Raw genomic sequence first — 15,363 nt, 5'->3', positions numbered from 1 at the left:
GCCAAATTGAAATTTACCACGGCGAACTGCAGTCGCTGCAGTTCAAAATCATTCAGGCGAGCCGCAACAGACAGCAAAATCGGGGCGTGGCATTCAGAGTTTTGGGTGTGGGTGGCCGGGTTAGGGTTTAAAGGGGTGAAGGGGCAGCTTTACAGCTCATGGATGGGCTAGGGCTTTGCTTAGTGTCGTATTTGGCGAACAGTTTCGTTGACTTGCCCATAAACATTGATGCGCAGCAGTCGATGGTCGACACTAGCTGTCTAGTAGCTGTTGCCAAGAGCTCTCTCTGTCTTTGTGTGTGTGTGTGTGTGTGTGTATGCAGATGGGCGAAACATGTTGCCCAAAAGCTAGGCGCACAGTGGAACCAAACAACGAAAGTTTCAAATGAGCTTGGAGTGAAATTTTTCTGAACTACATATGTAGATTCCTGGATATATGAAGTTATTACAAGCAACGGAAGCAAAACACGTTACTGATATTTATTTTTTTTTAATAAATACGGTCACACCGAAATTTTCTTAAATGTATTTCAATTAATGAAATGAAATGATTATTATTTCAATTTGATATATTGAAAGATAGATAGTAAATAAAAATGGAAATGGTCTTCAGTGTGACCATGAAATATGTCTGCAACGTTGCCGTGTCAAATTTAGGCAATCAAATGTTGGCCACTACGGGCACACTGAAACTTGTTAATTGCATTGCATCATGATACATAGAAAGATAATAGTCAATACGAAATAAGAAGGATTTATGTTTCGTTTTAAAATGAAAAGTGCTAATTCGTTATTTGATTGCATCTAAATCAAATACTGAATATTGATTTAGTTTTCAATATATATAATGAACTTATATTGTCGTTACGCACTGCGCATCTAAATACACCGAATGTACAGACAAAAATCAAGTTATTTGTGACCATACAAAAAAGTAAAGGATATTTTAAACTAGATAATTAGATGTGCTAATTATGATAAAAGGAAACTTTTAAGTGCCTTAGCAAAAACTATTCAGTATTTTATTTTCTCGCTTTTGAATATTGAAATCGTTAAATGTTTGCTGTTGCTTGTGACACTGTGCAGCTGTTTGTTTGGTTCAATGCTCTCGGCGAGTCTTGAGCATTGAACTCAATGCGCTGGTCGCTGCTCGAAGTGCGGCCAAAGTGGTTTTCATAGCCATATTCATACCTGTAGAGAGATAGTGATAGAGAGGGAGATGAAAACAGAGACAGAGACAAAGAGAGAGAGAGAGAGAGCGAGAGAGAAAGCCATTACTCAGTTTGTGTGCTTGCATAATGAAGCATTTGTTTTGGCAAATTAGCAATATTTTGCCACGCAACAAACTAAATCGCAGTTGCTGCAACATGAGGCAAGCGATGTGTGTGTGCCAAGCGGTAATTAAAACCCATTTTTACCGCGAGGCTGGACGGTGACAAGTGTCACTAGCTCAACAGCGCATCACAAGCGGAGGCAAGGGAATACTTGAACGTTGAACGTTGAACGTGCTGACAGGCAGCAGCAGCAACAAAAAACAGCTGAAGTAGAAGTTGCTCGCTTGCTTGCTTGCAACAGGATGCCGAAAGAAGAGACAGAAAACAGGCAGCAGGCGGAAGGAGAAAGTGGAGGAGGAGGAGGACGAGGCGGAGAAGGCAACACGACGCAGCGAGAACATTGTTGAACGGCAACCAGAGGCGCTTGTCAAGTAATTTGTCATACTTAATTGCAACACGCCATGAAGTTGCGTTTGCCAATGTTGCTCCAGCTGCCGCTGTCAGCAACAGTTGCAACACACCAGCAACAGCAAACTGCAACTGCAACAGCGTTGTGGGTGTTGCTCGCCTGCTAAGCTGCATTAATTGGGTGGAGCATTAAGCACTTGAGAGCTGCCTCGTGCCTCTCCTGTTTCAGTTGCTGATTTTCTGCTGTCAGCAACAGCAACGGCAACAGCAACGGCAGCAGCAAACAACAAACAACAAACAACAAATAGCAAATAGCAAATAGCGCGTAATTTGCATTAGCTTTTGCCTGCTGCAACATTGCGTATGCGTAATGTTGCGAAATTGGCAACTGCAACTGCAACTGCCGCATAAATCAGTCACAACAACACCAATAGCAACAAAAATGCAAGTTAAAAATGCAATTTTAATGCAAACAAATTGCTTGAAAAACAAGAGCAGCAGCTGCAGCTGCGAAACTCTCGAAAATTCGCACCTGAAAATGTTCATAAATTTATGCATTTAAATCAATTTTTGGTCAAAGCAAAACTCTCGCATTCCAATTTCGAATTGCTGTCGACTCACAAAACAATATCGATTTATTTGCTTTTCTCACTCTCTCTCTATCTCTCTCTCTCTCTCTTTGCTAATTTGTTCAATTAATTGAATTTATTTTTCGGCAATTATTTTTATTCGCATTTGAATTATTGCTCTGCCATTGTTTCGTTATTTAGTTTAGTTCTCGAATGCGAGACATCTCTCTCAACCATATTAAGTGAAATATATCTCCACTATTTTTTTGACGTTAATTAGTTTAACGCATGTTGATTTATCTGTGTAAACATGAAATATTTTACGACTGTCAAGGCAAATATTGAATTTTTTGGTATATTTATAATGTAGTACTATGACATTTATAATAATTTGGTATTTTTAGGAAGAATACTTATGTACCCTATAGTAAATTTTAAATGTAGTTCTATATTAATATACCAATTTAAACATTTGATATGTTTTAGTATTTTTGCAGTATATTAATTCGAAACTTATTTGGTATATTACAATACTGTTTGTCTTTTGTATATTTTGAATGTAGTACTATATCAATATACCAATTATTACATTTGATATATTTTAGTATTTTTGCGGTATATTAATTCGAAACTTATTTGGTATATTAAAATACTATTTATCTTTGGTATATTTCGAATGTAGAACTCTATATCAATATACCAATTATTACATTTGATATATTTTAGTATTTTTGCGGTATATTAATTCGAAACTTATTTGGTATATTAAAATACTGTTTATCTTTTGTATATATTGAATGTAGAACTCTAGATCAATATACCAATTATAACATTTGATATATTTTAGTATTTTTGCGGTATATTAATTCGAAACTTATTTGGTATATTACAATACTGTTTGTCTTTTGTATATTTTGAATGTAGTACTATATCAATATACCAATTATTACATTTGATATATTTTAGTATTTTTGCGGTATATTAATTCGAAACTTATTTGGTATATTAAAATACTGTTTATCTTTTGTATATTTTGAATGTAGAACTCTAGATCAATATACCAATTATAACATTTGATATATTTTGGTATTTTTGCGGTATATTAATTCGAAACTTATTTGGTATATTAAAATACTATTTATCTTTGGTATATTTCGAATGTAGTACTATATCAATATACCAATTATAACATTTGATATATTTTAGTATTTTTGCGGTATATTAATTCGAAACTTATTTGGTATATTAAAATACTGTTTATCTTTGGTATATTTCGAATGTAGTAATATATCAATATACCAATTATAACATTTGATATGTTTTAGTATTTTTGCGGTATATTAATTTGGAACTTATTTGGTATATTAAAATACTGTTTATCTTTGGTATATTTTGAATGTAGTACTATATCAATATAACAAATATACTATTTGGTATATTTGAGTATTTTTGTGGTATATAATTGTAATATATTTAAGGAATAAAACCGCACTGTTTAACTTTTATCCAAAATACGAAGTAAGAATATACCAAATATAGTCTTCAGTATATTTTTAGTATTTTCAGTATATTATTTGGTATATTTAAAGAATAACTGCAATGTATTACCTTTATTCAAAATGGATAGAGGGTATGTACCAAATAGGATATTCAGTATATTTTTAGTATTTTGCAGTATATTATTTGATATATTTTAAGAATACTACTGCAATGTTTCACCTTTATTAAAAATGGGTATTGGATATCTTAACTGAAGTCAAAACAAGAATTGTATAAAATGAAATATATATTGGAAAATATTAGATTGGCTTTGCAGGCAATAAAGAGCAAAGAGTGAAATGAAGTTAGTACGCATGGAATGATATATTTATATGCATCATGGACATAAGTGGAGCTGCAGCTGCAACAGCATCAGCTGCGAGTGGCAAGTCGAATGTTGCAAGCACTGCACTTTTTGGTATGGAAATGTAGAATGCAGAATGGAAAATGGAAAATGGTTATTGTTCCAAATTTGTTGCAATGCGATTTTATCGAAGGGAGTAAGCAAAAAAGAGAGAGAAAGAAAAAAAGATATATTCGCCACATGCAGCACACGCAACAACTGGAGAAGGCAGCAGCAACAGTTAAACACACACCCACACACACACACACACACACACACATACACACAGACAGTTACAGTTACAGTTACCTGTGGAGAAGTAACAGTTGTACATAAAATGACAAAAGAGGACAGAGAATGGGAACGGGAGCGAAAGCTCAGACTCAGGACATATCGCAATCACATTGAGAGCGATTCATGAATATTTATGCCTAAAATCAAATTGAGGCAACCAGTATGTGTGTGTGTGTGTGGTAGCAACAGTGGAGTTCGGGTAGCGTAAAATTAGCATGCATATTGAAGGCGGTCAGCGTTTGGCACCTGGCACAGAAGTCTCAACTGCTCCTGACTCTGGGATGCGGATATAAATGTGAATGCCAATGTGAATGCGAATGCGAGTGTGGGAGTGTGAGTGTGGAAGTGTGAGTGTAGGAGGTGGCAAGGGCCAGAGGACAACTGTGGATGCCTGGCTGAACTCGGGGGCATGCCACTAAATGTGTAAGCTCGCAAAAAATGCTCTCGTGCATGTCCAAAGATAAAAACAGGGTTGACAAAAGCAACACAAAACATAACAAAGCAAAACAACAAAAAATGAAATATAAAATCCGCCTGGAATTCATACAATAAAAAAAAGCCAGAGAGAGAGAGAGAGACAGAAGAATACGTATACGTAACGTTGCACGTAAAAGTAGTTTGTGTGTGGGTGTGTGTGTGCAAAATTCATAAAACTGAAAGAAACACACAGAAAATATGCAGAAATACTTGAGGCAACACAGCAATAGCCGGGATTACTTTCAAGTAGGTCCAGCCCCAAAAAAGAGGAACAGAAAAAAGTTGAAGGGACAAGAACAACAACAACAACAAATAGACAAACTACATACAACAACAACAGTAATAAGAGCGAAGAGAACGACAGCCAAAAATGAATTGAAACGTGCCACACAAAAGTTGTTTTATGCATAACTAAAATGTGACGAACATCCGGCTAAATCTGTATGAATGAATGACCTTCCTCTCCTCTTCTCCCCTCTCCTTCACTCCTCCTTCCATTCCATTGCCTTTTTTTTGTTGTTGGGAGCCAGCTGTTGTGGCTGAGACTCGCAACTAATGAAGTGTGGGTCAAGCTTATGCAAAATGCCACCCGACATCAGCAAAATAAAACAATTGGATATCCAGGAACAACAACAAGAGAGCCACAAGGGTTAAACAACATCCACAACTAAAATACAAACTGCATACGAAATGTTGCAAGAATGTTTTCTTCGAGAAGAAGACTAAATAGTTGCTCTAACTTTGATAGCTCAGTAAATTTTGCGACCAACAAGGACAAAATATAAAAAGATTTCTATTGCATTATATTACTCTTCTTAATATTTTGAGGGCTTCAACACAGAATTTATGATGACTTTTCTTTTTGAAAATGCTGAAGAATCAAATTCATCATAATTAAATTTAACAAAACATAATTTAATGTATTGTCGCTTTTTTTATTACCAATATTTGACGTATGTGTTTAATTTGTATGCTTTATTTCATTTACTTAATGATTCATGTTTTTTGATTCAAGTAAAAGAAAATTTTGTTTATTATGTTATCATTTAAATAAATTAAAATAAGTTATTTTTTTATATTTTTACATTATTTATTAAGTTTTTATTTATTTTATTTAAAATATTATCATATTTTTTTTTTTATTTGACTTAATTGATTTTTGTCACCAAGTCTTAATATATATTTACTGTAACTTCAGCCTTTGCCTTCGACATTTGTTTAATTTGCATTAAATTTAGCATCAATTTGTCTGCTTAGCATATGAAGCAGCAAATTGTTTTATATTCCCATATCTTTCAAATATGCCTCACTCATCGTATTTACTCACCAACTTATCTGTTAAATTGCTTCCACTTATTTGCCTCATGCAAAAAAAACAAGTAAGAAAGCTAGTAGGAAAGAAAGTTGACCACACTCGACTGTGAGATACTCTTAAGTCATTTTAAATAAGAGGAAATCCGTGTGGTATTATTCTTAGAATATACCAAGAAATCCTTAAATATACTGAAAGATATATCTGGTATAACGATATGCTATTTGGATTACTCTTACAATATACCAAATTAATATACTGGAAACTACTAAAATATACTGAAAACTATATTTGGTATTTACGATTTGGATTGCTCTTACAATATACCATATTAATATACCGGGAAATACTAAAATATACCGAAAGCTATATCTGGTATATTGATTAATATACCAAAATTACTGAAATATACTGAAAACTATATTTGGTATTTACGATTTGGATTGCTCTTACAATATACCATACTAATATACCGGAAAATACTAAAATATACCGAAACATACATTTGGTATATCGATTAATTACCAAAATTCGTTTCGGATTACTCTTACAATATACTAAATTAATATTCCGGAAATACTAAAATATACCGAAAGATATATTTGGTATATCGATTAATATACCAAAATTCTATTCGGATTACTCTTACAATATACTAAATTAATATTCCGGAAATACTAAAATATACCGAAAGATATATTTGGTATATCGATATACTATCACAATTATAATATACCATAAAGCGTAACCCAACGGCCAGGCTATATTGTTTCGCCTGTTGACGCTGATCAAGAATATATATGGATGAACTTTATTGGTTCACACAGTTATTTGGCAGAAAGTTATAATACCCTTCTACCCTAAGGGAAAGCCCGGGTATCAAAATGTATAATACTCACTTTTGCAGCTCATTGAGAGAACATTCGCTGACATTGTGCACATTGTTGTTGTTACCCAAAAAGCCGAGACAGACTTGACTGTCGATAAGCTATACTATATTGATACTGTATTTATCGTCTACTAATATTTCGCTGTCGTTGCCATTGTAGTTGTAGAATTTCATCAATCTGAGGCAATATAACCAATTCTTTCACAAGTTTTTCCACCTTTCTACATTCCACTTAGTTTTCTTTTTAGCATTGCAATCTACGTTGCTGTCGTACATCAATCTAATTGTCGTTTGTTTTGCGATGCATATATCATACATACAAATATAGCCAAAAGTTTGCTTGCCAGTCAACTTTGAGCGATTGTCAATGGCAATTGTTGAGGGCAAGGAAACAACTCGCGGCTGCTGTTGCTGCTGTGTTGCATTTTATTTGTCGTTCCACTTACCGCAGTTGACTTTGATTTGTGCGCGCATTCGGGCAAACAGTTGAGAGCAGAACTTGCAACTTGCATCCCGTTTATTCCCCAGCAAAATGCAATCAAATAAACAAATTGCCAGTCGTCAGAGTCAGCGTCAGCATCAAAGTGAGCTTCACATGCGATTCACATTCCACGATTCATGATTCTCGACTCGACATTAACTCGCTCTCGAAGTCTCGTTTAATTTGTTGCCACGCTGCGTATGCGTAATAAACATTTATTAAGCATACGACTCGTCTACCGACACGCTACTTCTTCTTCTTCTTCTGCTGCGTCTGCTCACACACACACACGCAGTGCGATAATTTTCAATTATCATTACACAATTACTGGCAAGTTAAGGGGCGAATTATTTTCAAATAAAATTACAGCGTTATGGGAGCAAAATTGAAAAGCTTAATTATAATTAATTGGTAATTAAAAAGTGCGCAACTTAATTGGCAATCACAAAGCAATGTCATTACGATGCTGTGCAATCACTTTGCAGAAAATACCTATACGATCTCTCGCTCTGACTCTGATGAAAAGGCTTCTTAAATGCGTCCCATTAATTAGCTAATTAATTAAGTTGTATTTGCTGCCGCTCAACTACTTAATTGACAATTTAGATATACGAATTATAATGGTAATCAGAACAGATTGTGAGAAACACATTTTAGAATTGAAAGTGCTTTAATATTTAAGCAAATTCCCATAAACTGAACGACTCAATATAAACCTTTATGGTATATTTTGAATGTAATACTATATGAATATAGCTTTGGTATATTTTCGGTACAACAATTTAGTATATTTTAAGAATAATACTGCATGCTGAATGTAGTACTGTATAAATGTAGCATGTAGTATATTTTAAGTATTTTTGCGGTACATTAATTTGGTATATTTGAAAATTAATACCATATTTTGAATTTGGTGCTATAACATTATACCAAGATAACTTTTGGTATATTTTTAGTTTTTTAGCATGTTATGCAGTATATTTTAAATATTTTTGCGGTATATTATTTTGGTATATTTGAAAATTAATACCATATTTTGAATTTGGTGCTTTAACATTATACCAAGATAACTTTTGGTATATTTTTAGTTTTTTAGTATTTCATGTAGTATATTTTAAGTATTTTTGCGGTATATTAATTTGGTATATTTGAAAATTAGTTCCCTTTTTTATATTTGGCGCTTATACCAATAAAACTTTTGGTATATTTTTAGTATTTTATTATTTGTTAATTTAATGTATTGATACACCTTTGATATATTTTTAGTATATTTGTGGTATATTTTAAGAATAATCGGCATTTTAAATGTGGTACCATATCAATATACCAAATATAGCATGTAGTATATTTTAAATATTTTTGCGGTATATTAATTTGGTATATTTGAAAATTAATACCAGATTTTGAATTTGGTACTATATCATTATACCAATATAGCTATTGGTACTTTATTATTTATTAATTTAGTGTATTTTGAAATTAATACCTTTGATACTTTGAATTTCGTGCTATATCATTATACCAAAATGACTTTTGGTATATTTTTAGTTTTTTATTATTTATTAATTTAGTGTATTTTGAAATTAATATCTCACTGTTTTGCTTTTATTCACAATGGGTAGCGGGTATCTCATAGTCGTGCACACTCGACTGTAGCTTTCTTACTGATGTGTATTAAATATGATTAAAGGGTTGAATACTACGAAGCTTGACAACAGTTGCCAATATTTTGTTACAATTACTTTTTATAACAATATAGAATAGTCTTCTGAGAGAAGTTGTAGATATGTCAGTACTTAATAGGTATAGATATTCGACAGATAAACATGAATTCCAAATCTAATTAAAGTGTTAATCAATAGCTATAATATTCATCTTTACTCAAAATACAAATTGTTGAGTATTACCCAAAAAAGTATATTGATTAACCACATATGTATGTATATTTTGTATGTAATGTTAAGCAAGTAAATGTGCACTCACCTGGCAGCATGATTAGCATAAGGAATCCGAGGGCAAAGGTCAGCCGCCAGCAGCTGAAGCCGCAACAGCAGCAGCTGCTGCCCGTTATCGATGTGTGCGTCTTCTGTGTTGAACTCATTCTCATTTTGTTGTTTCTTTCTTCTCTTTCTCTATTTGTCTTTTGGTTTTCCACTCACTCTCTCTCTCTCTAACACTTTGTTTGTGTGTGGCAACTTCTGTGCTGTTTGTTGTTCCGCTTTTGGGTGGCAAATTCAATCCATGCAGTCAGCAGCTCGATCGATGGCCATTTAATTGTTGTTGTCAGCTCTCAAAATCTTTTTGCAGCCTCAACCTCAACCTCAACCTGTGGCATGCGGCATGCGGTGGCCAACCTTCCGTCTCTCTCTGGCACTTTAGCAAGACATATGGCGCATCGATCAGACGGTCGACGAAGGGCGCAATCGATAATCAGCAGCCAAAGGAGGAAAAAAAAAACAACACTCGAGCCGGAGATACGCTTGTTGGCAGCAGTTGAGAATGACCAACAACAGCGAAACGTACGAAAACAATTTTCTACGGCAATTGTTTTCGGTTTTTTTTTTCCTCGATTCCTCCCTTTTGGTTGGTTGTTTTTTTTTTTGCTTGTGTGTTGGCTTTTTTATGAAAGTCTGCTGACGCTTGCTAATGCCACTTCTGCGCTTGATGGGACGGTTCTGGTTGTTGCGCTGCTTTTATTATTGGGTTGTTGTCCTTATCAGTGCCACCTTCTCTTTGTTCTCTCTCTGTCGCTCTCTTGGCGGAAACTTTTACTTTTGGCTAGCCGCAAAATTTTTTGGCTTTGCCATTTATCAACAAAAATAAAGCAGAGACGAATAAAAATTCGAGAATTTCTTTTTTTTTGGCGGGCGGAAATCGAGAGAGAAACGTGTGTGTGTGTGTGTTCGAGTGTGTGTGTGTGTGTGTAAGGAGAAAATATCTATGGAATCGTCTTAGCGGCAAGAAGGTGTTTGCATGCAACACATTTGTGGCATCTCCTCTGGTCGGTCGTTGACCTTCACGTTTTTACAAGTTTGTCTGTCAACGGTTTTCGTTTGCTTTTTGATCGGTTATCGGGTATCGGTTATCGGGACACTCGATGATTGATTGCTCTTCAATTGCTGCGAGTTGTTGCGAGTTGTTGTTGTTGTTGTTGCATGCAACAACACACACATATATTATGCATGAGACGCTCTGCTTTGTTTTGTTCTTGTTTTTGTTTTTGGTTTTGTTTTTGTTTTTGTTTTTGGTCTTTCGCTGCCTTTTTCTATCACTTTTTTTTTTTTGTTGTCGTCGAGAGCTGCTGCGCTTCCGTTTTATTTATTTGTTTATGTGTTTGTCTGTTTTTTTTTTCCTTGTTTTTTTTTTGTTCTTTGTCGTCGTCTGCTTTGGCAAGTTTTGATTACTTTTTGTTGTCACTACTTCGATTTCGTATTTCGATTTTGTTGGCAAATATTGTCGGTTTTGTTTTCGAACTCCTTCTCTGTCTGCATTTAAAATTCAATTTGAAAATAGAATTTGATTTAGAAATTTCTTTCTTATTGCACTTCCCTCTTTCTTTCTCTTTCTCTCTCTCTCTCTCTCTCTTTATTTTTGATATAAATATATATGCATGTAAAATTATTGCTAGCACATTGATTTATTGATGGGAGCCACTCGAGTTGTGTGTGCACTTCGTTTCGCATTCAATATTCATTCAATTTAGCCACTGCTCCAAAACTTCAGGTTATGCTGCAAAAGACAAGATATAGAGAAATTGATAAATACACAAATTTGGTTAGAAAATGTGTTGAAAATATGATTGAAATAAATCAATTTATAATTTCCGAAAATTAGAGCAAACAATTAAATAGTTCAAGTTAATGTTGGGGTTAAAAAATACTTAGAAAAGATTTATTACTTTTAGGGTACAAAAAGGGTATTATAACTTTTTGGTATATTTTGGTATGTTGTGGTACATATCTGGTATATTTAGTATATATTTAGTATATTTTAAATGCATTCTTATATCAATATATAGTATCAAAAATATGCTTTGGTATATTTTTAGTATCTTCGAGGTAGTATAATAATTCAGTATATTTTAAGAAAATACCGCAGCGTTAGTTTTAGTATAATATAAAATGTAACACTATATCAATATACCAAATACAACCCTTGGCATATTTTCAGTATTTTTGCGGTATATTAATTTGGTATATTTTAAGAAAAATACTGCAGCGTTCTGCCAATTTATTCGAAATGCGTATGTAGCAGGTATTTCACAGTCGAGCACACTGTAGCTTTTTTATACGATTTCATCTCATATAAAAGATAAACTAATCTCTAAACCTCTTCAAGCACTTCACCAATAATCGAAATACAATTGCAAATGCGCTAAAAGAATTTCGCCAAACATAAATTAGAGAGCTCTCAACATATTGTCACAACTACTGATTCCAACCAAAAACGAACAACACGCTCAGTTAACATACAAACTTTGCATACATTCATTTTTAAATAGTGGCCCATAAAATGTGTGTGCTGCGCCCTTTTTTGAGCCCCACATCCTGTTCCCGGACTAGCAGCACAGTATTTATTATGCCCGGAGGCCCTCGAAAGGAAAAAAAAAATGCCAACAAGAGGATACAATAATAGCTTTATGGAACTTGGCCTGCTCTTTGCTTGGCTTTGCTCTCCTCTCATCAATATCAATTATAGCGTCGACAGGCGACACTAGCTTTATTTTTTTTTTTTTTTTTTTTTGTGCTTAGACAATGTTACTCAAAATTATGTATCTTATATGGAAATTTGTAGAGCAATGATATTTTAGTTGCAAGACCTCTGCAATTTGGTAATTAGATTAGAAACGCATTTCGCTGGTGATTCTAAAAATTTCAGAGCGATCGATTTGATTATTAATGCCTTATTAATTACAATATAGCAAAACTTATTTCTCTTACGATACTGAAAATTTCAAAACAATCGCTTTGTAAAAAGCAAAGTTATTTGAGTTGCTACAAAAAAAAATAATTTAATGAAAATATTCAATTTTTTGTTTTTCGTAATTTTTGCCAAGTTATTTCTCAGGGTATTCCGAAAATCTTTTTGGTTTTAGAATACCTAAATTTAGTAATATCTATTATAAAGTTATTGTTCTTACAATACTAAACGAAATTCATAACCATTTTTTTATGAATAAACAATTTTCTGGCTATTAAAAAATAACATTTGATAACAATTTGTCCACCAATTTCAGAGAAAAACATAATTCAAACATTTTCTTTCTGTTTCTGTATTTTCATTCTGTTTTCTTTTCGTTTTTGGTTTTTCATATTATTTCTTTTCTGTTTTCCTTCTGTTAATTTAAGCACTGCCTTCTGATAAACACACAAATTTCTAAACTATAAGCAAACTTATTGCTCTCAAGATACTGAAAATTTCAGAGCAATCGCTTAGTAAAAATCCAATTTATTTGAGATGCTACAAAGAAAATAATTATAAATAGAAATATGGTATTTAATTACAGGGCATCTGGCTAGTCAGTATTTACTCTCTTAAAACGTTTGTTGTTGTTTTTTTGTTTTAAAACACTTTTTATTGGTATTTGAAATTGCTCTCTCATTTTGGCATTAAAATTGCAGCAAATACTTTGAATAAATGCGGCAACCGCATGACAAATGTCTTGCATTAAATATAAAATATGTCCCAACGGACTGAGCCCAGCTCACTGTGGAGCATGCGAAAAGCCAGAACGTTGCGTTGTCCTCCACTTCTCCACTTCTCCAGGCCGTATTCAGTTCACAGTTGAGTTCAGTTTGCAGTTGCAGAGCTCTGCGCATCGTTCTATGACCCACAAAATGCATAAATATATACGCACACAGACAGACAGACAGAGAGAGAGAGAGCGAGAGAGAGAGGAAAACATTGTAGGATCGTAGGCAAAAACTAACATTCAGATAGACGTTAACATGAAAGGGTCTGTGGCTATTTGGCAAGCTACCAATTTTCTCTCATATGCTGTGCGCTGTTCGCTTTCCCATTGCAAAATCGGCAAATCAGAAAATCAGACAACACACACACACAAAGGGCAAAAGGCACCATTTCCATTGGGCATTTGCCAATGGCATTTGCGAAATGAACGTTTAATGAGCGGGCCAACGGCTATCAAAACTAATCGATCAATACTATACATCTACAATCTGGACAATTATCGATTATCAAGCAGTGGCAAAAACAAAATTCTTGATAGGCAGAAGCGATGTCAATAAACTTAACGGTAGAAAGCTCTTAACACAATCATAAAATATTTCATGACAGCACTGAGATAAGCTTAACGATGTCAATTATAGTTTATTGCTCTTGGACACTTGAATAGATTTAATGCCATATTTTGCAACACTGCAAAAAGTGTAAAAATAAAAGTAGAGCTCTATAAATGTGAGAAATGAAATTGAAATTTATATATCATAAAAACAAGTAAAAAAAAAGATTATATTATTATCTTGAGCAGAAGAAGTAAGTCAGTCTATTCTTTTGCGATATTTTGCAACACTGCAAAATGTGTAAAAATAAAAGTAGAGCTCTATAAATGTGAGAATTGAAATTAAAATTTATTTATCACCAAAAGAGTGAAAGAAAAGAATATATTATAGTTTTAAGCAAAAGAAATAAGCCAAGCTATTCGTTTGCGGTATTTTGCAACACTGCAAAAAGTGTTGAAATGAAAGTAGCGCCTTTAAAATGTGAGAGTTGTAGTTGAAGTTAAAAAAGAAAGTGAAAGATTTTATTATAACATTGACCAGAATAACTTAGCCAATCTATAATATTTATATCCATTAACAACGTTTAACAGTGTTGAACAATGCCCGAAACTATGCTAAAAACTTACAGCTATTCGCAGAAGAATAAAATAATTAGCATTTTAATATTCATAAAAATCGAAATTATATTTTATTTCTTTCAGTCAACACTTGAAACAAATTAATTCGGTATTTTACAACACTACGAAAAATATATAAAGTGAAAGGACAGGTGAGTTTTTATATTCAAATGTATTTATAAACGAAAAAAAAGTATACACTATTTATTTCATGTTATATTGCAATTGAGCAACATAACTTAGCCAAGCTCTTCTTATAAATTCAACAACTAAGCAGTGTTGAAAAGTGCCTGAAAATATGCTAAAAAGCGCCCAACTAGTCGTGTTGTTTATGGCCAACAGATATGCATAAATTTGATTTTATTCACACATCAGTCGCATTTATTTATATGCTAAGCAAAAATACGGAACCCTTTTTCTTTTGGTTTTTTGGTTGGTTGTGCGAACAACATATGTCTGCCTTCAAAGTGCGGTATTTATACATATAATATAATGTATATACATATATATACATTTATTCGACCGCAACGTAATCAGTTAAGGATAGTTGAGAAGAGAAGCGTTTTTCAAGTTTACTGACCAAATAGGTCAAAGCAGATCCTATTTTTGGGGGGCACCTTTTTTTTGGTACCATACAATAAACTACAATAAATCAATTTACTGCCACATAATGTGAGTTTGTTTATGCCGTGGCACACACACACACACACACACAAAGAGAGAGAGAGGGAAGACAACCCTCACACCTTGAGGCTGTGTATCACAAATTACATGACGCTTATCGTTAGTTTTACAAGCGTCTTCCTTCAGTAAACGCTCCCTTCCTGGCTGACTGACTGACTGACTGACTGACTAACTGACGACTGGATGAGTCCTGTGGCTCAATTTATTTGACTGGGTTCGACTCGAGTCGACTCTC

General features: G+C 33.6%; 1 protein-coding gene across 1 annotated transcript in view; it reads right to left on the bottom strand.

Annotated features, from left to right (window-relative positions):
- The window catches only part of LOC132795011 (neuronal acetylcholine receptor subunit alpha-7), a 212,414-nt gene that overhangs the window by 166,212 nt on the left and 30,839 nt on the right, over positions 1-15,363 (bottom strand). Inside the window, 1 exon segment of the mRNA XM_060805400.1 lies at positions 9,569-11,314. Within this exon segment, the coding sequence (XP_060661383.1) occupies positions 9,569-9,692 (124 nt within the window). The 5' untranslated portion in view covers positions 9,693-11,314.

The sequence above is a fragment of the Drosophila nasuta genome, chromosome X (assembly GCF_023558535.2).
Source record: "Drosophila nasuta strain 15112-1781.00 chromosome X, ASM2355853v1, whole genome shotgun sequence".
Classification (NCBI taxonomy): domain Eukaryota; kingdom Metazoa; phylum Arthropoda; class Insecta; order Diptera; family Drosophilidae; genus Drosophila; species Drosophila nasuta.
Note: the sequence above shows the minus strand (reverse complement) of the source record. Positions and strands in the feature narration are given on the sequence as shown.